The 25,894-nt window shown below is 41.7% G+C and overlaps 1 protein-coding gene across 6 annotated transcripts in view; it reads right to left on the bottom strand.

Annotated features, from left to right (window-relative positions):
• LOC146714994 (RNA-binding protein with multiple splicing-like) overlaps positions 1-25,894 on the bottom strand; it is a 34,890-nt gene that overhangs the window by 3,988 nt on the left and 5,008 nt on the right. For 2 of the 6 annotated variants that reach the window (XR_014918899.1, XM_085451348.1), the window contains exons 2-7: positions 16,983-17,060; positions 16,229-16,267; positions 13,716-13,778; positions 10,432-10,582; positions 7,754-7,881; positions 4,093-4,162 (exon numbers count right to left, since the gene is read on the bottom strand). Coding sequence is in view for 1 of the 6 variants with exons in the window: in XM_085451348.1 (XP_085307474.1) it covers positions 4,100-4,162; positions 7,754-7,881; positions 10,432-10,582; positions 13,716-13,778; positions 16,229-16,267; positions 16,983-17,060 (522 nt within the window). In the remaining 5 variants the exon portion in view is untranslated. The remainder of the gene's footprint in view (positions 1-4,092; positions 4,163-7,753; positions 7,882-10,431; positions 10,583-13,715; positions 13,779-16,228; positions 16,268-16,982; positions 17,061-25,894) is intronic. The other 4 variants (XR_014918901.1, XR_014918902.1, XR_014918900.1 and 1 more) reach the window with 3 other exon arrangements.

Genomic DNA, 25,894 nt, shown 5'->3' with positions numbered 1-25,894 from the left:
ATCCGGATTACCTTTCCCTCCAGTTCACTGGGCATTAATGTCCACTATTAGGTTGTCTTTGGAACCTAAGACCAGAGCACGAATGTCAAATATAGTTCAGGTTCTCAAACAGCCAGACGACTGACCAGACAAAGCCTCCTGGGGGGATCACAAGAACAAAAACTTAAAGCCTCTAATAAAAACCAGTAGCTGCTTAAACTTGCATGAGGTGCTGTAAATAAAGTTGTTGTTTTGTTAAACAGCACTTTCCTAGAGAGGCAGGAAGCCAGGTGATTGGGACAACTCATTACCAGTCACGCCTGAATGCTACCTCACTTCCAGCTGTTCACACATGCACATTCAGGCCTGCAGTTACGCTTCCTAAGTCGCATACTCAGACAGTGAGTGGTCTCCGTTCGTCGACAAGTAGCGACCGACCACAGGCCTCTCTGAACCGCAGAGCTGCGGGCTTTTGTGAGCGTGCATCTCTCAAGTTTACCCAGTTAGCTTTAGCAACAAATTCACAAATCTTGTCCTTTCTGCTGTTTTTGTAAAGACAATATCAGACAGATTGCACAACAGTGGTGCAACACAGACGCCTTCTTTCCCTAACCTCTGTTCAAGTTTATTCTTGTAGTCATGCAGCTAAAAATATTTCACAAGTATTCTGCCCAGCAGATTACATTGCACAAATCAGTTATACCCTCATCACAGCCAGCTTCGAGACATCGAGTGCAAGTCGACTGCATTTATTTGAAATGCGACGAAGGCCTAAAGACACTTGTATGGATTAACTGTTTGTTTGCTAAGATGCAAAATGTCAGGGGCAGCCTTCAGTAGTAAGGTTAACTCAACAAGGCAGACACTGAGCTACATAAGTGTCATTCAGTTTTACTATGGCAACATGGTTACTGGGGAGATGTGTTTTAGAGCATCAGTAATATCCCTGCAGCTCTACTTTGAACACAAGTAGCACATGTGTAACATAAGCTACTCTTAATAGATTTATTTATGAGACTGCTTTTGTCCACTGTAAAACCATCTCTTCTATCATTTTAATTAATACTGTAGCTTGCATTATGCTACAATACACCTGTATATAATATATATTCTTGCTTCCCCACCTATGGTTTAGGATTGTGTTTAGGAAAGCTTGTCTTTCTAGAAACCAGATTGAGGATCGAGGGAAAGAAACCTTTAGAGGTCCCACGTAAAAATTTGTGTTTAGTGATTCTAGGAGGATGTTAAAGTGTTTATTTAGAAGCATTCAGGCAATATTGGAAGCAATATAATTGGAGTGAAAGAAACAAAAACAAATCCCCTTAAAGCCGAGGCAAGTAAATCAAAAAAGTATCGGCGTGAATAGATGCAAGTAAGCGTGAGCTGTCTTCTGTAATGTTGATGAACCGAAGCTTTTCTTTTGTTTGCATACCGTGTGTGCTCGTCTGTCTGAAGCTTTATGTTTGAACATGTAGTAATGCTGCACACTGCATAATTTGTGTGCTCCTGCACCAGTCACCTGTAATTATAACAATATTCTGACTGGATGTCTCGGCTGCACTTTGCCCTCCACCGTGAGCCGGATGTGGGGTCGTTGTTGTTTCACTCAGGGCCTAATATCCACTGGGGCAGCCTGACCAGCCAAACGACTTCCTTCTGGTTTGATAGAGAAGTAATTATTTCCTCCAAGCCCCTCCCTCCTTCCTCTTTTGTACACCCCACCCACCCCCCACCCACCGCAGGCAGAGAAGGAGTCATAGAAACATCCAAATTACTCAAATGGCTCGTTTTCCTCACACAGCATGTTTACATGTCAAGAAACGGACATGTAAGCTATGATGTAGGCTTCGAAGGAGGTGATGGAGGAGTAGCACCAATCAACAGCTTGATGAATGTTAGGCTCCACACTAGCACCTCCACCACCACCCACCCACTCCCTGCTGACTCCCTGTGGGGTTGGGGCAACATGTTTCTTCCTGTCCTGAGACTGAAGGGAGGGTACTGGTGACAGTGCGACTGGCGCCACATGCACACACACAGAGTCAGAGCCAACAGAGATACACAGACTAGCAGGGGATTTGTTTTGCTTTGTGGTTTTGTTTTTCTGCAAGCACAACAGCGTTCAGTTTGTCTGAACCCCCAAGCAAAGCACACGTGCTGCATTGCTCATGCGTGGTTATAGCTGACTCATGTACTTATCAAAGCACTTATTAGAAGCCATCGGCCCTGTGTACCGTCTGCCGCTCCACTAAAATTAAGTCATCTGTAATTTATTTGAAATAAAGATCCCACGCTGATCAGTTTCTAATAAAGATTCATAAAAACGGCCCTTCCAGCAGTACCCAGGTACCTCAGTGGTTCTGGGTGAATATTTCCCATTTACGACCTTTTGGATCACGTCCTCCGTCTCCCTCGGCCCCATCTTTTTTATGCTTCTCCACTGTGCACTTTGTCAGAATGCAGAAATGCCAAAAACAGGGTTTTAAATTAAAAAATGTATTTCATCCTGCCAGGGTTTGACAAAATGACAAACAGCACCTAATATCTGTGCTATATAACTAACAACATTACACAACAATATTCCGTGTTTATTATAGCAATGCAAGAGCGGGTGCATAATAATAAACTTTCCCTCACACACAAGTATAATAAATATCAGCCGTCTTTCCGCTAGGCAGGTCTAATTTCCTCTGATCCTCCATAGAAAAACGACTGAGCACATGTAATCATATCTTAGAACTATTTCACTGCAGAAACCTGATGCTTGTCCTGAAATTGTAAAAAAATTGATCCTCATTAACTAAGGATGAAACACAAACAAAATCCAACTGTGTGGCTGCTTCAAAGACAGAGACCAGTTCAACTCAATTCAGTGTTATTTATGTAGTGCCAAATCAAGGTGCTTTATATTTTAAGGTAAAGATACTACTGATGCAGAGAAAACAGAGAACTCCAACAATCATATGACCACCTATGAACAAGCACTTTGGCAACAGTGGGAAGGATAAACTCCTTTATAACAGGAAGAAGTCTCCAGCAGAACCTGGCTCAGGGAGGTGCAGCCATCTGCAGTGACCAGGGGAAGAAAAAAAAGATTTCTTCCTGCTAAAAAAAAGAGTTTTTCATCTCCACTGTCACCAAAGCGCTTCCTCGTAGGGGTTGTCTGATTTTTGGGATTTCCTTTATATTATTGTAGGGGCTTTACTTTAAAGTTTTAAAGGATTCGTCTGTCAATGCATTTTAAGGTTTTCAGAGCTTTATTCCCACTGTGAATGGACAACTTTGAAATAGCTTAGAAAAAATAGCTTAGCAGCTTTGGTCGAGACAATTTGAGCACTTGACTTTACTTTTCAAATTAACGGTTTAAATCTTGTAAATTTTCTTCTGAACTTTGGCTGGAGTAGAGCTGATGTAAAAAGCAGCACAGAACAGAAATAGCCAGGTTAAATGTCTCAAAACTGTAGTGCGAGTAGTGAAAGAACTGAGTGACTTTCCCTGCAGCTGTGTTGCCTTTCAAAGCAGCTAGCATTAGCATTTTAGTCATATTTGCAAACCTCTTCTCGGTCTGATTTATTAAACGTTGGCATTGGCACTCATTGTATATTCTGTTTGACTTGCTGCTTTTGATGCCTGAGATCAACCATAACATCAATGGGAAAAGTCGACCCTCTGTACCTTGTGACCAGAGTGGGGAAAATAATGGAGTTCCCCTTTAGATCGCACCTTTCATCTCCTATGATCATGTGTGAGGAGCGTGTGTGGTTTCATCGAACCACAGGCTGTACTTTTGTTAGCAATTAGCATATATGTTTTTGACGTCTACTAGAGGAAACGTGACTAATTAGCCGGTTAGTTTGGCAGTTAGCAGGATGGACGTTTTGTGAGGTTTGAGGGCCAAAAGAGGTAAACACGCGTGAAGTAACACCCCGTGATATTCCTGGCATGTGTTTAAGATAACTCTACTCCTGTTTATGCAAAGTGTCATAACATTTACAAAAGAGGTTTCACACCAGAGTATGTACACTTCTTTGACGCAGCAGGGCAGGGAGCTATGTGTGCGTACGAGTGTGTGAGTGTGTGTTTGTGTGTGTGCATGTGTGTGCTGTTACTCACACATACTTCAGCAGAACTGCCTGGACTTCCATCCCTGAGGAGTTCCATCTGCAGGCGGGAGCCAACGAATCTAAACACACATAATCACATATTAACATAAAACTGTGGAGCCTAAAAGGTGAGCTCATGTTAACAGAAAGTAGATTGACCATCTCGCAACATCACACGGCAACGATCACTTTGCACGTGTCAGAATGTGTGCGTGAAGGGCGGCTCAGTCGTGGCCGCAGAGGAGACTGCTCGCCCTCTGTTTCTTTTGAGAGACAAGAGGGAGATCATAGTATTTAAAATTATACAAATACAGATCGTCTCAAAAGTGAGATCTGCAGGGAAGAGGCAGAGGGTCAGTCAGTGTGGGGTCGTTGGGGTCAGTCAACTGGCCTGACATGAATATACGACTCGATGTGTGCCATCTCAGGTAAGCAGATGCACACAAAAAAGATGCATTTAAATGAGTATTCGCAGTTTCTGTCGCTCTCTGCAAGCTGGTTCTGCCAAAGGTTTCTTCCTGTTAAAAGGGAGTTTTTCCTTCCCACTGTTGCCAAGTGCTTGCTCAAAGGGAGTCAGCCGATTGTTGTGGTTTTCTCTGTTTTATTGTGTTTACAATATAAAGTGCCTTGGAGTGACTGTTGTTGTGATTTGGCACTATATAAATAATACTGAATTGAATTGAATAAAAAAATAGTGATGCAGCTAAAAGTGGCTAATGCTGCCAGCTGGGAGCAGAAGCTACACTGCTGTAGCTCAAGATCAGTCTCAGTGAATGTGTGTGAAGTTTTTTTGTACTTTTGTTTGATGCCTCAGTTTTAAAATTGTTTGAATAGAGTATCTCCCTCTGTGTTTAAAAAGTATTACAATGGCTCGTTCTTACTCATAATATCCTACTCATTGTTATTTTCGTCTAGCGTCTTTACTGTTGTGGTTATTGATTATCTCCACTCATTACACTCATATTTCAGCTGTAATTTACTTGCAATTAAAACATTTAATTAATTGACATAAGTAGTTTTCTTTATTTATTTTCGAAATCTCATTAAACATCACAATAATAAGATTAAAGAGAATTCTTTTGGCTAGATGTGATTTCTGATAGCCACATATTGTTTTTCCTTAAACAGCAGCCAGGGTAAGGCAGCAGAATTAGCAGTCTGATGGTTTGCATGTACAGAGTAGTCTGAGAGATGATGTCCCAGCCTGAATTATAGCCTCAGTTCGCCACTGAGTCTGACGTCCTCAGGGCGGGACCTCTTCCATTAATTTAATACACTTTGGCTTCGTTCCTACTACTCTGTTAGTGAGCAGAACACGTAGCATGATGCTCTAAAGGAGGACAACCTCAGCCAGAACATCCACAGTAAAACACTGACACTGTGTTCTTCCACTCGTCAGATCTCTTCCACTATATTGTACAAACGTGATTAACTTCGTGACATTTGATTTGGGTCTTTTGAAAAAAGTGCAGGACATATAGAATTTTCCCCATTTCATTTCTCTTTTTAAAAATCAAGCAGTAGCTAGCTACTTGCACTAGCCAGTGGTAACATTAAGGCAACCATGAAGGACTAGCATAGGAAATAGATTTGGACTGGAGTGACTGGATCCCGTTGGGCAAAGGGTAGAGAGCTCTGCAGTGATGGCACAGCTTTAGCCCTCATTGCTTAAATGGTTTGGAATAAACTGACTCACTAAAATCAAAAACATCTTTCTTGTCGTACTTATTATTTTTCCAGTTTTCCCGTTTAGCTCAAGGTCGGTATCTGCGGTAGTGATCACGGTATCACTAATGTGCACAAGTTTGACCGCTCTAAACATCAGTAACTATGAAAACATGGCAATATGTAGGCTGGTAATTAGTTAACTAATTATTTTGGTGTATTATTATTGTGGGCTTCACAGAAATGCGCACTGCTGTCTGTCCCTCTGGTCCATTTAAAGGGCCAGTTTCTTCAAAATGACCAAAGCTGGCAGGCTTCAAAGAATACATACATCATTCCCATCCAGAGCACAGGCACTGTTTTACTGCTTCACCACGAGAAAATGGAAATATACTAACTATTATAACATAACATGAATTGATTTTCTCGTCCGTCCTCGTTTTTTCAGTTATCAGCTGCCGCTGGTGTGAATATACTCGATGCATGTGGGAAAATGCCAGCTAGGCAGATTCTTGCATTCATTTCAAATGCTGACATCATCTGAGCTTCAGCTAGTGTTTTCGCCCGGAGGCCTTTATACTTAAATAACCTTAGTATCTATATTATAAGTGGAAATGCTCAATTTTCCCTCGAGCAGAGAAAAGCAACACCACATGACTGTATAACACATTGAGTTTGAAACACTGCAAAGTGAGCAGTGAGAGCTTGCATTCAAAACCGTACATACTGTATGCGTGGCATTAAGACTGCATGAGGGCCTGCCTGCATCAAACGCTCTTCATGAGAAGAATTTCAAGAGATCGATAATGAACTTTAACATGAACTCACAGCAGAGCTGCGCAGATTAGAAGACCTCAATAAACTGGATCATGGCTGGTTGGAAAAGAAGGATTTGCTATAATTAATGAGGTAGATGGAGGTAAAATGATCCAAACCCTTTGTACAGCTGCAGATTTTAGCTGTGCAGATTAAGCAGCTACAAGATCTGAAAACTGTGTCCTGTGATGCCATTTTTAACATTATCTTGGTGTTGAATTCTTTATTTCATACTACCTGGTGGTGCAATGGTATCACTGTCATCTCATTGCAAGAAGGTGTCTAATTTGAAGCCAGCTGTGACCTCTCTGTGTGGAGTTTGCATGTACTTTCTGTGTGGAGGTTGTCACACAGTCCAAAGACTTACACAGTGGGTTAAGTGGTGATTCTAAATTATATGTGGATGTAAATGTATCCATGCATGGATACATTCAGGATTTTAGTCTAAAATAAAAAGCAAAACAGGACAAATCAGTTTCAGTTTGAGGAATTTATTTTTTACTGATTTAAAAAAGTATCATTTGGAATTTGTGGAAGAGTTATTTTTCCTGCTTGGACCTCCTAAAACTCAGCCCAAACCACAGGCTCCATTATGTGACATGCAGTTTGAGAGTGAGGTGAACAGCTAAGTTTACTTCGATTTCTGGAAGGTGCTGGGATCGGGTAACAGCTCCGCTGAGAAGGGTTGGTGAAAATGGACTGACAATTCAATTATTTATAAACTCACTAATTTCAGCACCAATGTAACAATTAAATTATACCAAAATTCTGCCTTCACTGTGCTACTGGTGCAGCAGATGAACATGACTGATCAGTATCAGCGGCAATAGTTATATATATGTTTGCACTTGAAAGTGTTTCAATAAAAGTCAACATGAAAACCTGCAGCCAAAGAAAATGTGTATTTAGATGCTTTTATAGAGAAGCAGCTTGTTTACACTGATGAAACTGAGTGATGCTGGGTATACATTTCCTTGTCTGTAAGGAAAATAACTCCCCAGCCCCAAAAATAGATAGACATTTGATTTAAACATGACTGTGTTTAACAGTGACAATGGGTCATGTGTGCTCTGAGGTGCACCTGTGGGATGAAGCAGAGAGTGATAACAGGGCTGACGGCAGCAGGTCTTTGTGAGGTGGGCTAGGTGACTGAGGCGGCGGTGGCGGTGGGGGAGGGGAGGTGGGTTTACCTGAGCGTGGAGCGAGGAGGGGTAGGTGAAAGCGGGTGGAAGGGCCGGCGACAGCTCCGCCGGGTACAGCGGGTATGAGGCCCACACGTCTGGGCTGCTGGGATAGAGAGCAGGCACTGTGAGCTCATCTGTGGAAAGAAGAAGAGGAGGAGTGGAGTGAGGAGAGTGGCAAGTGGATGGGTGGGGTGGCTAGAGAGACAGGGTGGAGGTGGCGGTGATGGTGGTGATTGTGAAGGTGGGTGCTGGGGGAATGTCAGTTGTCTGAAGTCGCTTCCTCTTGTTTAAACCAGAGACTGGGAGACAGACAGAGATACTCAAAAAAAGGGTTTTTTTAGAGGTAGGAGTAAAACTTCTGAAATTTGAGTTCATTTAGATAAGTTTTAAAATAACTACCCAAATAAAACTAGCCCAAATGCCGTTCTACACAACAGACCTTCTTCACAGTGGGTACTTTGATGTAATATGGTTGGTAAATACTGTTACAATAATCGTAACTGCAATCACATTACATATATCTACAATATTGTATGTTAAAGGCTGCTGTTAAAGGCTACATAAAGCTTTTGTGTTTAAGCATCATTCAGGCATCGAATAACCTCAAAATACATGAGAATAATAGTTTACTTTTTTGTTCATGATCTAATTATGATGAGGTGGTCAGGCTTTTCACAAAATGATTTTATTTTCTCTTTTTGATTAATACCTCCTGAAGAAACACAGGTGTTACTACTCACTGTAATTAAGGCTGCGTACATAAACAGAACAATGCCCTCATTACTGACATTAGTAACATCTGTGTTTATTTCATGTCAATACAGCCGAGAAAGATTTATTTTCTAAACTTGCAGCTTAACTACTGTCACGAGACAGAGACTGTCTACATAACTTTGAGTGTTTTTGTGGTTTGCTTCAGGCTGGAGTAAGAATGATCCATTCATTTTTCCGTAATAGAAAAAATGTTTCTCTCGTCAAAGCTAACGTTAGCTTTGAGGAAAGCTAAAAGCTAACAGCAATTAGCTGTTAGCTTTACTACCTACATGTCTAACCCAGCATTGCTTAAAATGCTCAAGGCTATCAGAGGCAGCTAGAAAACCCAATACTATCAGCCACCACTAAACTTCATTTACATGTTCCTACATACGAGTGTTTCCATATTATAGCAACGAGTCTGGTTCCAGTGATTGTAAAACACATCGTTAAGACGCTTGAGGCAAAAGGATAATTTACATGAGTTAAGAGGCTGCTCATCTCTGAAATATAGTTATGTTTTAGACAGAACTATGATGATCCTCTTAACTCAAGCATCGTGAACAAGCAATTAGCTAGAAAAGCTAACAGCTAATAAATACTGCATTTATTAGCTATAGCTAATTGCTACAGCTAATATTAGCTGTTCATAATAAATACAGTATTTATTTGCTATAGCTAGTATTAGCTTGTTGCTGAACTTGATGAAGTTTCTGCTTTATCATCCCAAGCCAACAGTACCTATGAAAGCCTTGCTTTAGCCAGGAAAACTGATGTCCATCAGCCACTAATGTTATTATCTAGTCGCTTCTGAAATGCAGGACCTTTAGTTTCACAAATTAAAAATTTCAAGGGGAAATTTTATTAATTCAAAATGCACATGTATTATGCAAAAACCTTGACAGTATCTGAGAACGGTCATTGACACTACATGATTAGATTTCATACTTTAGGAGAGGTTGAGAGGAAACAATGTCAGACATCACGATTTACTTGCTAAATCAAGTGCAAAGTGACTGTGAAAAACGAGCATCGGTGCATGAGTTAGGAGACGGTGCTGAGTCGTACAGAGCGGGTGAGCATTTAAAAATGCAGGGAAAAAAACACAGCAGCTCATTGGATAATTAGCAGATAATCTCGAGGAGCATTCCCTGTGCTCTCCATGTCTCCTGGTAACCATTTATCCAAGCATGATCACAAAGATGGCTGGTTTAAACATCTCTTATCAGGAAATGACAGCAATTTCTCTCCTAGTGATTACGTCACGGTTTCATTAATCGTTTCCTTCCATTTTCCTCCGGGGCCTCATGCACACACCCTTTCCCCGGCTATAAAAAAATAAAACGATCTAAGATAAAAGCAGCTTGGTCATACAGGAAGAATGTACTACCACAGCTGGCCTATGTTTAAACTATCAATAGCTGATTCTTTCAAAATCCTTAACTCTTGGAAAAATATTTAACCACAAGAAAAAAGAAAAAAAAAAAGGTGGAAAGTCGCATTAGCAAATTATTATACACACATTGTACTTGAAGACCTTGAGTCCAAGTTATTAGAGTAAACGGTTAAAGCTGAAACATGCTCTGTTAATGAATCACTAGTCTAACATCATCAGTTAACACATCACAACGACAAACAGCATTACACGCCCGCACAAAATTAACGTTTCACAGAGGGACAAATACGTAAATGTTTAATTTAGGGGCAAACAAAACAGCATTCAATGAAAGGGACCTGCAGCAGACTCAACAGTCTCCTTTTCATGCACATTTACAACAACAGCACAGAAAAGCACCTCGATTACAAAATAATATCCTAAAAGGAAACAGCTGTCCAGTCCAGTACAGCCAGAGGAAGTAGCAATGCAGACGGACAATATGTAAAAGTAAGACAAACTCAGCGACAGGCGGGTAAACAGTCGGCGTACTCACATGGGTCTCTGCTTATGAACTGTGGCCCGGGGCTCTGCTGGGAAGGAGGGGGGTTGGGAGTGCCAACCAGCTTGTTTTTGGCCATCTTGGTGTTGGCCTTGGCGAACTCCAGCCGCAGAGTCTGGGGAATCTCTGGGTCAAATCGTACCCCCTGAGATTAATGAGACAGATATGTTAGCGCAAATATTGTTTAGTGGAAAGCTTTTAGGACAGGTGAGTCAGAACTGAGGGAGCACACTGACAGGGGGTAATGCATATGGACAAGTCTTTAAAAAGGAAATATGAAGCATTTTAGCCGTGAGATTGTATCCATGTCTTAGCACTGAAAGCAGGTGTCATGAGTCATTCATCCCCAACCCCCGGGCCACGGACCGGTCCATGAGTCGTTTGGTACCGCGTCGCAAAAGTTGAGTCTCCGGTGTGAAATTTATGGTTTTCAGGGTTTTTATCGTTAACTCTGTTTCCCTGGGTGTTGTAGTTGTGTGTCTTATTTTGAAAGAAATATTTACACGTTATCAAAGCGACCAGAGCGCATTAAGGGGCAGAGAGGAGGATGTTACTCTCAATGTTTTTGGCGTATTTCAGGAGGACGCTGCTAATAAAGTTACACAATTACACAGTGAATTCGCGTTTATTATTATATTTATAAAATACCAAAGTTTTTGTCTTGGCAGTATAATTTTATTCTGTTGTATTTATTCACGACACCTCAAAGGCCGCTCCGTGAAAATACTGTCTGACTACTGTCTGACATTAAACTGGTCCGTGGCGCAGAAAAGATCGGGGACTGCTGCATTAATCAAAATCTGAGTTCTGCCATATCTGATATTCAGGGGTGCTTGAATTATGTTTTCATTATTATATGCAGTTGTGTTGAGGAATAATATTTCCTCAACACAACTGCATATAATCAGATTTATTGTTGTGATTAAATCAAGTTCATTTTCACAGCTACTATAACTTCTACATGCATGTTGTTGAATAGTAGACAGGTTGTTGTGGCACAGACAGAATACTGGAACCATGGATATTTCAGTTCTTGCATTTGGTTTCAACTTATCTTAAATTTCGACCGTTTACATATTTAAAATGTTTTTTTCCTCACATACTGCTCCCAGTCGAAATATAAGCACAGACAAGCTGTTTATAACGTTCTTATCTGTCTTTTGCTTTCCTGGAAGGTTTAGTGAAGTGAAATTAGCGCATGATCAGCATATGATGACGCTTTATGATGTTAAAAATGCAACAGCTAATACCTTGGTTTGGCAACCGTGCATTAAAGAGGCTGACCAAATAAATAAGTCTGCTCATCAGTGAAGCGATGATGTTATAAATAATAGGGAGCGACTGACCTTGTGCCTTTAAGTAGTGACGAAGCAGACTAATTTAGCCCACAGAACTTATTAGATAACGCGTACAGTTTCCATTGCTGCACTTCCTGTCTTGTTATCTGTTGTTTAGCTTGATCTGGAATTGTCACTTTGTACAGTACAATTTACTGCTGAAATCTTGGCGTGACGAGAGCGTTTTCATTTGTTTAGCCTTTGAAGCTGCTTATTCTGAGCGACACATGCAATGGGAAATCAGAACTTGATGACACAAACCTGGCTGGCGCATGATGTCATTTACAACACAAGCAGACAAGCCACAAGGCCCTCACTCTGTTCCCCACTGAATGCAGTGTAATTTAATACCATGACATCAAATACCCTGACATACGTCAGGCATCACCGCTTAGAGTGAGCCAAACATTTTGGCGAATTCTTGAGATGCCACTGCTCACGACAGGCCAAAGGAAAAAGCTGCCCTGCCATCAGATCTTCATCAAACATCTCCACATATGGGGATTAAAAAAACAACAGGAATGTGGCATCGTCAAAGTTGCTATTCATTTACTCCACTTGGACACATTTTTACCAGGAACTATAAACGCCCTGAAATTAACCTCATTTGATTGCCTGTAAACGATACAGAAAAGCACGAAGGTCAGATCAGCGGAGGAGAAAAGCAGCCAGGAGTGCAAGTTCTTGGCAGCAAACGAGAACTTGCACTCATCCCTGCAGGCTCGGGCGAAGCAAGGCTGAAACAAGCGAGGGATGACTCTTCTCATGAAGGGGAGGGAATTAACTGGGATTGCCTCGGCTCAGCGCACTCGCGGCTTCTGCCAGTAGAGGCTGCAGAGGTGTAATAAGCTACATGGCAATAATGAGGCCCGAGCACACCTCTGCTTGAAATGTGTTGGAATATCTACCTCGAAATGTCTTTTTATAGCACCTTCTCCATGTAGAGCTTTGATTCTGACTGTTGGAGGTAATTCAGTTTTTTGTTTTCGAGGCTCACAGCTTGGAGGGAATATAAGAGAGCTACTATGATAGGAAACAAATCCCCAAATTCTCCCACAGTTTTCTGCGTCTTGCCCATATTTCAATATGCAGATGGATGTTTGCAGAATCTGGCTTATCTCCATATGACCCCCCGGGACGTAGCTTTCCCTGAAAAACAAGAGCAGCGTTGAATTCTCAGCCCCACTGAGCCCTTCTACGGAAACAGTCTCGCTGTTGTTGGCTCATAATAAGATGATAATTTTTATCCTTTGTTCAACTCTCTGCTCTACCTTTGACGAGCACCGATATCTCGACATCTGAGAAAGCTGACACACCGCTCGCGCTGTCACGGTCCCACTTAAGAGGAGGGCCGTTAAAGTGATCCGCTGCCTTGATAAAGACATCAACAAAAACTTAAGAGGCAATCGGAGGAGGGCGGTGCATGGTGAAGACAAAAACAACAATGGAAAAACAAAGGTGTAGGAGACAGGCGGCGTTCATTACCGTCCGTCTACACTTTGTTTCAAGAGAGTCGAATAAAAACCGCGTGAGAAGATGAGCTCTGTTTTGTGTTAGAGTCTGCCTCATCAAGGCTTTCTACTGAGCCACATTCTGAAATACGAGAGATTAAAATTAAACCCTAGATCAATATCTTCTATTTTTATGTGGAAGAACAGCTAATTTTCTTCTGACCTTGCAGGATCTCTCGCAGAGCTTAAAGTAAAAAAAAAAAAAGACTTTATTTACTCAAACAGAAACATTCAGACACACGCTATTTTAGAGCAGCTGTGATATATTTGCCTTCGCTGCTTCACTTTTCAGCTTTTTCCTCATGTGATAGAAAACGCTTTTCCCCCGCTTTCAAATACATTTGCACTAAAGGCAGTAAAAAAAAGAAAGATGAGATTTCATGAGAAACACTAGAGCTGAGCTGGAGCACAACGAGGGCATGACACTTACGTTCAAGGCATTCTTAGCAGCCTCCGCCTCTGATCGACTGTCAAAACTGACAAACCCCACTGGCTGGGGAGACAAGGAGACAGAACAAAAGAAAGAAACATGGTTTAAGGCAGAAAACTGAGTCGGCATTTCTGTCTGAGTGACAAAGACATGTTTTTATATATATATATATATATTTTAACATCTTAGCATACCCCACCCCCTACCTCTCTGCCTCCCTCTCCCTCTCTCCTGTTTATAAAACCATTGCGACAGAGTGGGGAGGGGGAGGCGGAGGGCGATTGGAGGCTGGACGCACTTTCATTGTAGAGTTCATCATTCGGCTCCCCTTTGCCCAAATACGGGCAATGCAGGAGTGAGAACAAGCATGTAAGAGTTTAGTGTGAGACAGGCAGAGAAGGGAGTAAAAGCTGAAAAAGGAGAAGAAGATAGAAAGGGAGGGGGGGGGGGGGGGGGAATTTCAAGGGTTAAAGGTGAAAATGAAAGCAAGTGGGGCAACGGGTAGAAAAAGTTGGGGGGTTTTTTCTTAAAGACCTCCTCAAACAGGCCTGTCAGTGCAGCATTTTCTCATTCGCATCTGTTTCACCCACACTTGTTTTATATTCCAGCGACATCGCTTCAAAGCCAGTAGTAAAGGTGAGGAGAAATAAAACAAGAAAAAAAACACACACTCACAGGGGTGTAGGTGCGGCTGCAGGATTTCTGACTGCAGATATGAACAGAAAATACATATTTTTGTCTTGTATGTGGATGGGGACGTTGGGAGAAGGTGGTGGTGGTGGAGGTGGTGGTGGGGGAGAGATTGCAGAAAACTCTAAACATGTTATTCCCATGGGGTCACACTGCTGCGTGTGATCTGGAAAAGCAGTCTAGGGTTATGGGAATTCTGAAGAAGTGCAGTGGAGGAGGAGGAGGAGGATGTGGAGGAAAAGAAAACCCCCGAAAAGTAACACAAAAAGAAAAGAAAGACTAAGTGAAGACGTCAGGAGGAGGAAGCATAACAGGAATATAAATAGAAAGGCTCTGAGATCAGGCTTTTGCTATATATGGACATGGCTGGGAGTTCTTGGACTGGAAGACAGAGACGGAGATCGATTGATTTGCGTGGCCATTGTCATTAACATTAACAAGGAGGAGAGCTGCTCCAAACAAACCCTGAGGAAATGGGGGGCAGCACTTTGTCTTAACATAAGCATCAGTTCACAGCAGTTCTCTCGCTGAAGATGCCACTTAGGCTGGAGAAACATCGCTCCGAGTCACAGTTTAATCACAAAGGTAAAACAGGTTGTGAATTCCATCATAGTCTAAAAGCCAAATATTCTCCAGGGGCTGAAAATTAAGCTAGTGCAGTTTCTCTAGTGACCACTTGAGGCTGCCAACAAAAGCGAGTCAATCCCCATAGACTCTCATGTTAAAATGTCCTACTAAACAGCATTAAATAGCATCTTACAGCAAGCTGTTCAAGTCTCGGTTCATAGTTTCTTCCTTCATAACAACTATATCATACATGATGTTTTTAATAATTGATCCGTCTCGATAGGGTAAGGCTGAAACTCAGGGGAGAGGCTGCTTCGACTGGCAGGTGTCCCAAAACAGGTAGCTGCAGCTTGGCTAACTTAGGTGGAACTATCTGACAAACAACACAGTCTGCTGTGAACAACACCAAAACAACAAAAGTATCGAGCCACACCTTTTAATCTTTGAATTCGGCCACTTTCAGGCCCACTGCCACACGTGTATAAACCTTGACTGTAAGAAAATAACTGGCAACAAAATCACCAAACAAGTGAGAAGAACCGTTAATGCTAAATTAGACTTCAATCATAGATACATACATTAGAATGAGTTTTTCTGAATGCACGCAATAGCAGTGAAACAAAAAGAGAGAGCCTAAAGCTTTCCTTTGTACTTGGTTTCAGGAATAGTTTTAAGGTATTACACTCAGCAAGTTCAACCCAAATCGCTTTAAACCCTTCTAATGAGCATGTCATGTCTTTATGAGAAACAGTGTAAAGTGGCAACAAGTAAGCTGACATGAAGCTAAATTGCTCCACTCTGGACGTGGACACCTGCCAGCTGGGCTCATTTTCAGTCCCGCAACCCTGGAGGCAAAACTCAACCATCAGTGCTGCTCTTGTCAAAACGCTCACTTTGACACCTCGAAACTCTTTCCCCGTCTCTCTTCCTCGTCCTCACACAGCCCACCAGTCGACTCGCTGTAACTACAAGCACTACATCCGACTGCCAAAGGCAAGTTGGTGCAACACTTTTCCCCTCCTATCATTCTCCCTCCCCCCGGAAACCTTTGTTATTTGTTATTTTCTTTTCTATTAAAGGCACTTCCTGCTAATCCTTCTTTCTCAACAAGCTAAACACACAAAGAGAGAAGAAAAAGATGCAAAGGTGTCGATGAGCAAGAAGTAATGTGGACAGTAACAGTGTGACCAGAGACTGACCGGCTTCATTCAGGAGTTTCTTTGAACACAACACAGATCCAAGACTTGTTAGCATACCTGTTTAGAAGTGAGCTTTATCAAGGAGCCTTCATAGCCCTGAAAAAAACAGAAAACAAAATGTCAGAAATACACATAACAAAGCAAAAATTCAACTTTAGTGGCTAAAAAGCTGCAAAACACGCAGGCTGCTTACACTTACAAAAGCTTTTTTGCTAAATTACTCAAAAATGTTGGCATGTTGGGGTCACGGAGGACTAAGCTTGGCAGTTTCACAGGTCACGGCGCTCTTATGAAGACCATATGGACTAGATTGTTGTGTCTTACCTGATTAAGCAAGATTTACTGCTTTCAACACTCGTGATGCAAACCATTTACTCAGAGCACATACCATGAACATTGCTTAAGTGAGCGATTAGATGCATTAATCACTTAAACAGCGCTGCTGCTGCTGCTGCACCATTAAGGCGCGTTAGTCTTGGTCGATAGTTCAAAAAGCTTGCAACATCTACATGTATTCACCTGAACTAAACTCTGGGGGTCTGTGTTCTTGCAACAAAGTTGGAGCTTCTGAGGTGAAGCAAACAGCTTTGTTTTTGTTTCGCAGGCATTGAGCCATTTTTCCATGAGACATAAGCTTCTCATGGATCAAGATGTGATTGAACGTCGGCTTTAAGAACACAGACACTTGAACCTCGCGGGAGAGTTTCCATTGCCGTTTATTTCATCACCATTAATGGAGGTCCCATTGACTGCTGGAAAGTAAGCTGCTAAGAATAGCAGCAGGCCATCCATTTAAAACATACAAACATACCTTAAATGGTCTGAAGAGGAGATAGAGCTCCCGCGGTTTAATATCCAGTGGTAGCCCACTGACAAATAGTGTTCGGACCTGAGGAAGACACGAGAGAGACAAAGATCATGTATTTTTCATTAACCTCCACCAGTTATAAATAGCTACATTGCCTTTCTGACAATAACAGATGAGGTTAGGAGGAAAAAGAACAATGAGCATCAGTTAAACAGTTACCGAGGCTGGCTTTACACTGAAAGATAAACTTTTTAAATCCAGATACGGGTATCTTTCAGCTCTGCAAACACACTAAGACACACAGTGCGTTCTACAGTAAGAGCATTGTGTTCTCCTGTGTAATCTACAACCTGCTGTGTTTTATGGTAACCCTCCCTCGCAGCTCTAGCCTCTGTTTTACATTTGAACTTTTCAACTTGAAACTTGAGCTGGCATTGCTGGGGAATTATAATGTAAATGTTAGCTACAACAGACTAAATGGAAATGTAATTGTTGTGGTCCACAGCCCATAGTCAGAGAAGGTGCAAAACCCCCAGGGTGCAAAATAAGAATAACTACAAAAGTGCTTTCAGGGAAGGACGGGGTTCTTATGTTATTACATGCGATGATGAGGAGGAGGAAATGCACGCAGCGTGATCGCTGGAGGTGTGCTGAAGGTAAAACTTTTTAAAGCTTTTCATTTCAAGTGTGGAATCTCTAGTGTTTTTTAGGTTTTTTTTAGAGGATACAAAGTGCATAAACCCCCTAAGTGTCAAACCTTAGATGATAAAAAATAGTTAGGTGACGTCAAAGAAAGAGATACCAGACATGCTTGAGTGGGGGTTAACTCACCTGCACAGAGACTAGCAATAAATCTGGAAGTTACACAAGAAGTTTGGTACTGCTGTCAGATCTGTATAATATATGTAAAGCAAACCTAAGCAGCAAGTTAGCTTAGCTTAGCATTAAGACTAGAAACACAGAGTACAACCTACTATGTGTTTGTCTGCAGATTAGGTTATTAATACTTCTGAAGCCGCTATATTGATCTCGTTTCTTCTAAATGCTTTGCATGGCTTGACTCTTGTTCAGTTTGTAAGCATGCTAAAACATACCAACGAGTCCAATATTGATTTCCTTGCATTCCTTTCACAAGTTAAATGTTTAGTATGATAAGGTGAGCACCTCACCAAGGCCTCAGTCACACAGGCCTTTGCTTGCTGACAGAACATTTAACTAAACAATACTTCGTAGAGATTTCCTTCCTTTCAAGATTCATGAATAATTAATACCATCCTGGTTTGGCAAAACAATAACAGGAGTTACCTTAAGTTAATTAGTCAGGCTCGCTATACATATCAATTATCCCTGACATGGAAACAGTATTGATCGAATGGTTGGGTGACAGATGCATTTGTTCCACATTATTGTTCAAAATAATATTTCTAGTGACGCAGAAGGGGTGTAAAAGCACAAATCCTTCAGTTATGCAATCGGCAACCTGGCTACCAGATCTAAAAAACAGATGAATACAGCAGTAGCCCTCTAACACACATTAGCCCCAGCCGCAACATTTATGAAACGCAGAGCAACACTATAGGATGCAGATGCTGGGATGCCCCACCACAGCCCGTGAACGCAGATCCCGTTACACTCTGGAAGCCCTTGGTATTTCTCCAGTTTCTCGTGTTCCTTCTTCCTGATATTGCTGTCATTCGGAACCGCTACATCGATCACTACGGCCGTCTTCTTCTGTTTGTCTACCACCACTATGTCCGGTTGGTTAGCCACCACCATTTTGTCCGTCTGTATCTGGAAGTCCCACAGGATCTTAGCTCGGTCATTCTCCACCACCCTTGGGGGCATCTCCCATTTTGACCTCGGGACTTCCAGGTTATATGAATAGGATGAGGGACCTATATATATATATATACCTATGAGGGACCTATATATATATATACCTATGAGGGACCTATATATATATATATATATATATATATATATATATATATATATATATATATATATATACACACATATATATATATATATATATATATATATATATATATATATATATATATATATATATATATATATATATATATATATATATATATAGGTGTGCCAGCATGCAATCTAAGAAAACAAATCAATCCTCATACCTGGAACTTTCACCGAATCAAAGATCTTGGTTCAGGAAGACAAATGCTTCAGCGCACAGAAGACAATACAATCAAACAATGCAAACACACACCCCTGCAAACGTCACAACATCCCACAGCATGATACTGTAATCTGATTCTGTACAGGGCCCAGTTTAGAATAAAACCGTAGCTATGCAATTACACAGAGTATATTCAAAGCTCCCAGATTCATTAGATAGTGGATTCACAACTCAGGGGACAAAGGAACTGCTGAACTCACACGGCACCTCATTCCCACATGTAACCTGATACGCAACAGTGAAGCCAAAGGCAGAGCAACACACAAACAAAGGAGCTTAGCAACTAGGAGAGCGAGAGCTGGCGAGTGCCAAACCACCCATCCATCCGGAAGAAGAAAAAAAAGAGAAAAATCTCACCTCAGCGACTTTCTCACCTTTGCTCTTATCTTATCTGAGCTGAGCTGAACCCTGCAGGGCCGTCACTGCGCTCTGTCTCTGGCAGTTCTGTTTAAGTAAACTCAATTGAAGGTCTCCTTATATGGAGTTACATGGGAACAAAGAGTCAGAAAAGGATGGTATCAATCAGACACAAGCAAGGTCAGTCTCTGACAGCTGTTGAGGCTGATAAAACTAATAATGCCGTAGTAAAAAAAAAAAGTGCTGTAAAAATAGAAACGGTGCTCAAGCTCTAAAAATCTAAAAAGAATAAGAAAAACTCTTTGAGATGAAGACAGATAAGTCAAAAGAAAGACACCAAAGCTTTCAGATTTGAAATCTCTATCAGGGACGGTGTTTGTTTTCTCTGTCAGCTTTGCCGTTACAGTGAGTGAGCATTACTCTGCACACGACCGCAAAAATAGATGCCAAATTCATCCCAAGTGAACGACGTCGGGCTTTCGCACCGACGCGGTTAAGACGACAGATTTATACGACGCTCTTTTTAGGAGTTGTAATTTTACTCTAGGTGGAAAAAAGCCAAGAGTGAACGTCAGAATTGCACACGTTAAGAAAATCTTAGTCGTCTAACCCTTCCTTGCCAAGCTTCCTAAGATCTTATCTGTGATTTAAGTCCTGTCTTCAGCCTTGATAATAGCCACTTAGGAGCTGGATGTGATGCACGAGTAAGACAAACACAATGACTCCTGTGCACACTCGGAACAAAAGGACATTCTTGGCTGTCTTGAACCTCATTCCTGAGACTTCCTGACGTCAGCTGTTATGATATATGATCATTTTTTCCGGTGTGTGTGTGTCCAGCGTGGAGCTGGCTGCACACACGCTGGATACAGGATGATTCACAGGTAAATCTATCAGCTGCTCTCTTCTTCAGACATCTGCTGCTGATTATAATATCAGTCTATATTTATGCCTCTATCAGGTTGGCTTAAAAGAAAGAAATAAATAAAGGGAGGGAGCTGTAAAGATGCTCCCACCAGGTAAAGTGAGACATCAAACTTTCATGATGCAGTAAACTAAAGCGAAGGTCAAGCCGGAGGTTGAGCAGATTGTGCAGATTTGTAAAAAAAAGCAAAGACAAACCTTCGGCCGCTGTTTTATTGGGTCTGTTTTTATTGGTTCCCCGTGAGTCACATACCTATATTTCCATAGTGCTGAGTGGCCTGGTTTAAGCCTTTGAATCGCTGACCATTTATGGCGTGCTCAAACACTATCACGCAGGCAGGTTTCGATCAAAAACAGCAGTCCCTACCTACCACAAGCCAGCTGAGTACTTCCCAGCCGGCGTGCCAGTGCAGTTCCCTGGCAACGCCTTAGCGGTGCACAGCAGAGTGCAGAGCCCCAGGCCAAAAACATCAGATTCTATTAAGGCCACTTCTGCAGCAAGTCCTAGGGGATCTGTGCACCTCTAATCAGAGATCTTTGACTCAACAAGCACCGGGTGAGGTCATCACCCTATTGATATGCTATCATTGCCGTTGTTGCATCCTATGGATGGAGGGAGGAGCCTGTGCTCATAATAAGACTCAAGTGCTGTGTTGAAGAGGAAATCTGTTTTGTTGTTGTTGTGGGTTCAATCATTATTTCACTATGATTTGAAAGTCTTTCAGCTGGCACTAGTATTTCAGCATCAATCTATGACAAGTATCAAGGCTAGCTGGATCTCTGTGAGATGTCAGAAAACAGTAACACAATGAAATCACGATTTCCTAGATCATACGTCAACATCTGCATGTCCCTTATTGAAACAACAAAGATATACTGTATCTGTGTCTTTGTATATGAAACTGGGAGATCTGGATGGTCGAGTCAGGTTATTCAGATTTATTATTTCTGTTAACAGTGCCATGCATTGGGTTAAGCCCCAAATAAATACTTTATATTTTGCTACTCTCAAAGAATTTTCACTTTGCTTATATTCCATAAAATAAAGATGGGCATCTCAAGAAAAGATCACTGCTCACCCGACCCCAAATTACTCTGAAATAACAATTTATTGGAGACTTGTGGCATCCTAGCTTGCATTTGGCAGATCTTGCACTGGACTTCATTTTTGTTTATTTTCTGGTGGCGATCCACGCAGAACTCTGTAACAAACTCGGGGAGCATTTGCATTTTTTCTACTGTTAGTCTAATCTCACACACAGTTTTACTCTACTAAGTAGTTAATAGTTAAACTGCTGTTGGAAAACAATGGAAATACACACTTTAAGACATGAACTAGGTTCTTTTTGATGATTTATGGAGTTTTCAAATATTAGGAAATCATAAAAATAATCAAACCTTTGCACACAAGTTTTTTGAATCAATAGTAATAATAAGAAGAATGTTTTCGTATGACTGAACCAACAAAAGGCCTCAGATGTACTTCCACCAAACAGCCACAATTTTATGCAGATTTAATCACCAAAGCCACATCTGACACCACAGCTGTTTCACAGCCATAACCATGACTGAAGGCAACACCAGTCGAAATGTGTACAAATGAACGTCAAATTTTCTCCAGTGAAGACGCTGCCGTTACGAAGAGGCCCGATTTGTCTAAGTGGACAACCCCGTAACATATTAATGTGTCATTTCTATTCAGCTTACGTTGTAGACTGTTAAATTTGTTACAGCAATTGCCTGAAATGCCTCATTATATCCGGCTGCACTATGTGGCTCTCTCACATATTTGCCCTGACTTTAATTGAGTGCTTTTTTGACCGCTCGTTCTGGCTGAAATGAGGGACGCGACCTTGGTGCAATGTGAGAAGATTACTATGTGTTTCGTTCTCCCTCCCTGCGCGTGTGCGCGTGCGCGCTCGACAGCCAAGTTAATAAACGGAGGTCCTTCGAGCCAGAAGTGGCAGGACACGGCTCTAACCTTGAGGAGAGGGTACAATAGCATAACGTAGCAAGTGTGCATGCAACAGTGAGGCGAGTACCTGCACATGAAATAATAAAAGAAGAAGGAGAAGAAGAGAAAAAAAAAAGCTCAGAGGAAATGTTTCATTGCCCGTCCACCACGCGGCTTGCTTTCAAATCCACCCGAGTCCTTGTTCTCTGTGACCGAGCTAAAAAAAAATCAAAGTGAACCCGTAAGCCTACGTGAGCACAGGGCAGGTTGAGTTTTCTTGCATCAGATGAGCAGGGCGTGATTAAAACCCAGCCCGACTGACAGACTCCCACACCCCCTGAACTGTCACTGCTCCGGCTTGACATCACTCTCCATCATCCTCACAAGTTTTTCCTCTTCATCTTCTATCAGGGAATGTGAGGAGTGAGCGACCGCAGGCCCGGGAGGTGTCAAACAACCATTAATGGATGACTCGGTTTTGCCTCTTAATCGCCAGGGTTCAACGGGTCAAGTTTCACATTTGGGGTCGGAGGTCGCAGATTAGCCCGGGGTTACTGTGCACGTCTGGGGTCAACTGTGAGACTGAACACACTCCTAACGGCTTTGTTTTTCCTCTGTCTCTCTCTCTTACTCCCACAAGTGCTTTGGATGAGCAGTTCCTGCTCAGTAAGGGTCTGTAAATGTTCCAACAGGTTAACCTTTAAAAGACATTTAAAACAAACGGCCTAGGAAAAGCGAGCAGGCGCCCGCTTCAGTTTTTCCTTCTTTTGCTCTTTTCTTCCTCCCACCATAACACTTCCACTAGCTTTTAATCTAACTTAGAAAATAACCTCTTCTCTTGATCATGCACAGATGTCTTTTATTTCTCATCAACCCAACAAACGACCCATTCAAAGAGTTCATCAAAAGTCTTTCATACAAACGCCATTCTCGTCTTTCCCTTTGTTATCTGATGACACTCGCTGAATGGACTTTAAATTCCTAAGTGCTCATTAACGTGAACTAATCTCCGCATCAGCCTTTCCCGGACTTCCTTTGTTGTCGCCTACCCAACAAGGATACCTTAGACTGTTTAGTGTTGTGGTTGGTTGGGTGGGCAGAGGGTTAAAGCGTCTTGCGCAAGCGGAGGAACAAAAAACAACAGGAGGATACTCAGTCATCCTCGGCGTCACCATGAAGAAATCCTAGCCTGCTGCTAACAAGTCGTTTCCTTTATGCGTTGCAGCTGTTTCTTTTGGTTTGTCATTGATGGCACTAAGTGATCCCATATTTTCATCTGCAAATAATGACTGCTTTTTATCCATCCGTCCATCCATACAGCTTCAGCATTTTTGGTGCAATTCATTGTTTTGAGAATCAAAGGTCAAAAAAGGAAGGCATGATTGCAGAATATTACCCTATAATAAAAACCACAGCAGCTTTTCTTAAATCTTTCAGCAACTCTTTACAATTTTTTAAGCATTTGGACAACACAAAGGGTTTGGACGTGTCAGATATTGGCCACTAACACCGGTAAATGGTTTTAACCAACCAACAGAGAATGTTAAAGACTCATATAGGCTTTCTAAGACTGATACCAGTGATTTAAAATTATAATATAATAGATGATTTTTTTTCTTTCAGGTACATTAAACAAACAGATTTCCATATTATGTGTAGTTATTTATGAGTATTTACTAATTACTCACAAGTAGGGCAGTTGCAGAGCGCCCTGTAAAGGACAAACTATGCAACATCAGCACTCATAACATGGTTGAACTGTGTTTCTACTTTTTCTTTTTTCATCACTATTATAAATGTCAGTGCTAATATTACTGGCAAATAACTACTATTGGCCAATAATATTGGCCTGCCAATAATCAGTCAGGCTGTTGTACATGGCATCTTATTTTCCAAGATGGTCAAACCAACAGGGCCACGGTGTTATCAGCCAATGCAGATATTTAGCTGATATCTTGGGGATATCTAGTAAAAACACACAAAATCCCAAACATAATTAGTTTGCTAGCATACACAACAAAACAAATAATACATTTTAGAATCTAGAACTAGAAAAATACCATTATTAATTATTAGATAAGTCATTATGTATTATATTACATTATATTATATTATATTATATTATATTATATTATATTACAGTAAATTCTGAAGTCCTACAGTCAGCAGCTTTACTGTGACAAGAGAAAAAGCTAGTTTGCTATGGGTAACATTTTCTCTAGTTTTTTCAGGTCTGACCTTGGATTGCTAATTCTTGCTGGTCAGCCAAAGGGCGGCTGGCACGCAGCTGCATAGTCAGACTGGCACGTTTCTCCCTGGCTAGATTGTGTCTTTAAGGCTCTTCCATGTCCATAAATGGTCCCTATGTTCAGAGATCTCTGCGTCAAGAGTCCATGGCCCTGAGAAGGGATAAGGAGTTTGTCTGGTGGGACTAAATTGGGTGCACGGGAGGGGGGGTAAAAAGAATGGAGAGCTATGAAAGTGCAGAAGAAGAGAGAAATTATAAACAGTTACTGTGGTGGAGGGAGGGAATGTGGGAGGAAATGAAAAGAGTACGATAAGGAGGTAGCAAGGGAAGAAAAAGGGTGGGACATAGAAAAGGACGGAGGGAAGGAAACAGAGGGGAAGGGAGATAAAACTGTAGAGAGGGAGCAGGAGAGGAGGTGGGGGGGCTGGTGGCTGGGCACAAAATAAAGAAAAAATGTAATGCGCTGGGCCACCATGTGCTGCCAGCCTTGGCATTGGTTGTACCAGTCTCTGGAACTCTAGTGAGGGTATCAAATGCCATTCTTGACTTAATTTTCATCATCGGCAACCCCTCGCGGCCTGTGAAGGAAACAGACCACTGCCTTCAGGATAGAAAGGTTTCATCCCAGCATAAAGGTGATCACTCAGAACAACTTTGCATCGATTGGGAACGACCCTTCCTTTTAAACTGGATCAAAACCATTCCAGCAAAATGCAGCCTACTGCAGAAAAAGCACTGGACGGCCTCATCGTACGGCCCTAATTACTTTTGTTTCCCTTTAATTTATCGAACACCTGAGCTGAGACAATGTGGAGAGCATAAAAGGAGAGCGAAGGCAGGTGCAAAGAGACAAAGATGGGATACTGTATACAATAAGGCAGATAATTATAGCTCATGAGTAAGCAATATTAATCAGAGGTGACAGATAAAGTGCATAAACACAGTATTACCAAGCAGAACAAAATGGCTGGCGCTGTCTAGGAAAAAAGCGCACGCTTCCTTCCGCTGTGCAGCATGTGATTTATTTCAAAGCAAGTGACAGGTAAGGTTTTTAAAGAGGAGTAATATACATATAGAGGTATGTATAATTATCCACCTGGATACAGTTATTATCTCTGACTTTTGTCTTTTCCCCTCACATCTGTTTTTCAGGCTCTTTTGCCAGCCGGCTGCTCCTGACGCTGAGCCTTGTTGTTGTCTTTTCAAATACCTCTTGTCGCGCAGCT

Source organism: Copadichromis virginalis, linkage group LG3 (genome assembly GCF_057382275.1).
Source record: "Copadichromis virginalis isolate Kocher_CV1m ecotype Utaka linkage group LG3, C_Virginalis_male_GT1.1, whole genome shotgun sequence".
NCBI lineage: Eukaryota > Metazoa > Chordata > Actinopteri > Cichliformes > Cichlidae > Copadichromis > Copadichromis virginalis.
This window is presented reverse-complemented; position numbering and strand designations above follow the sequence as displayed.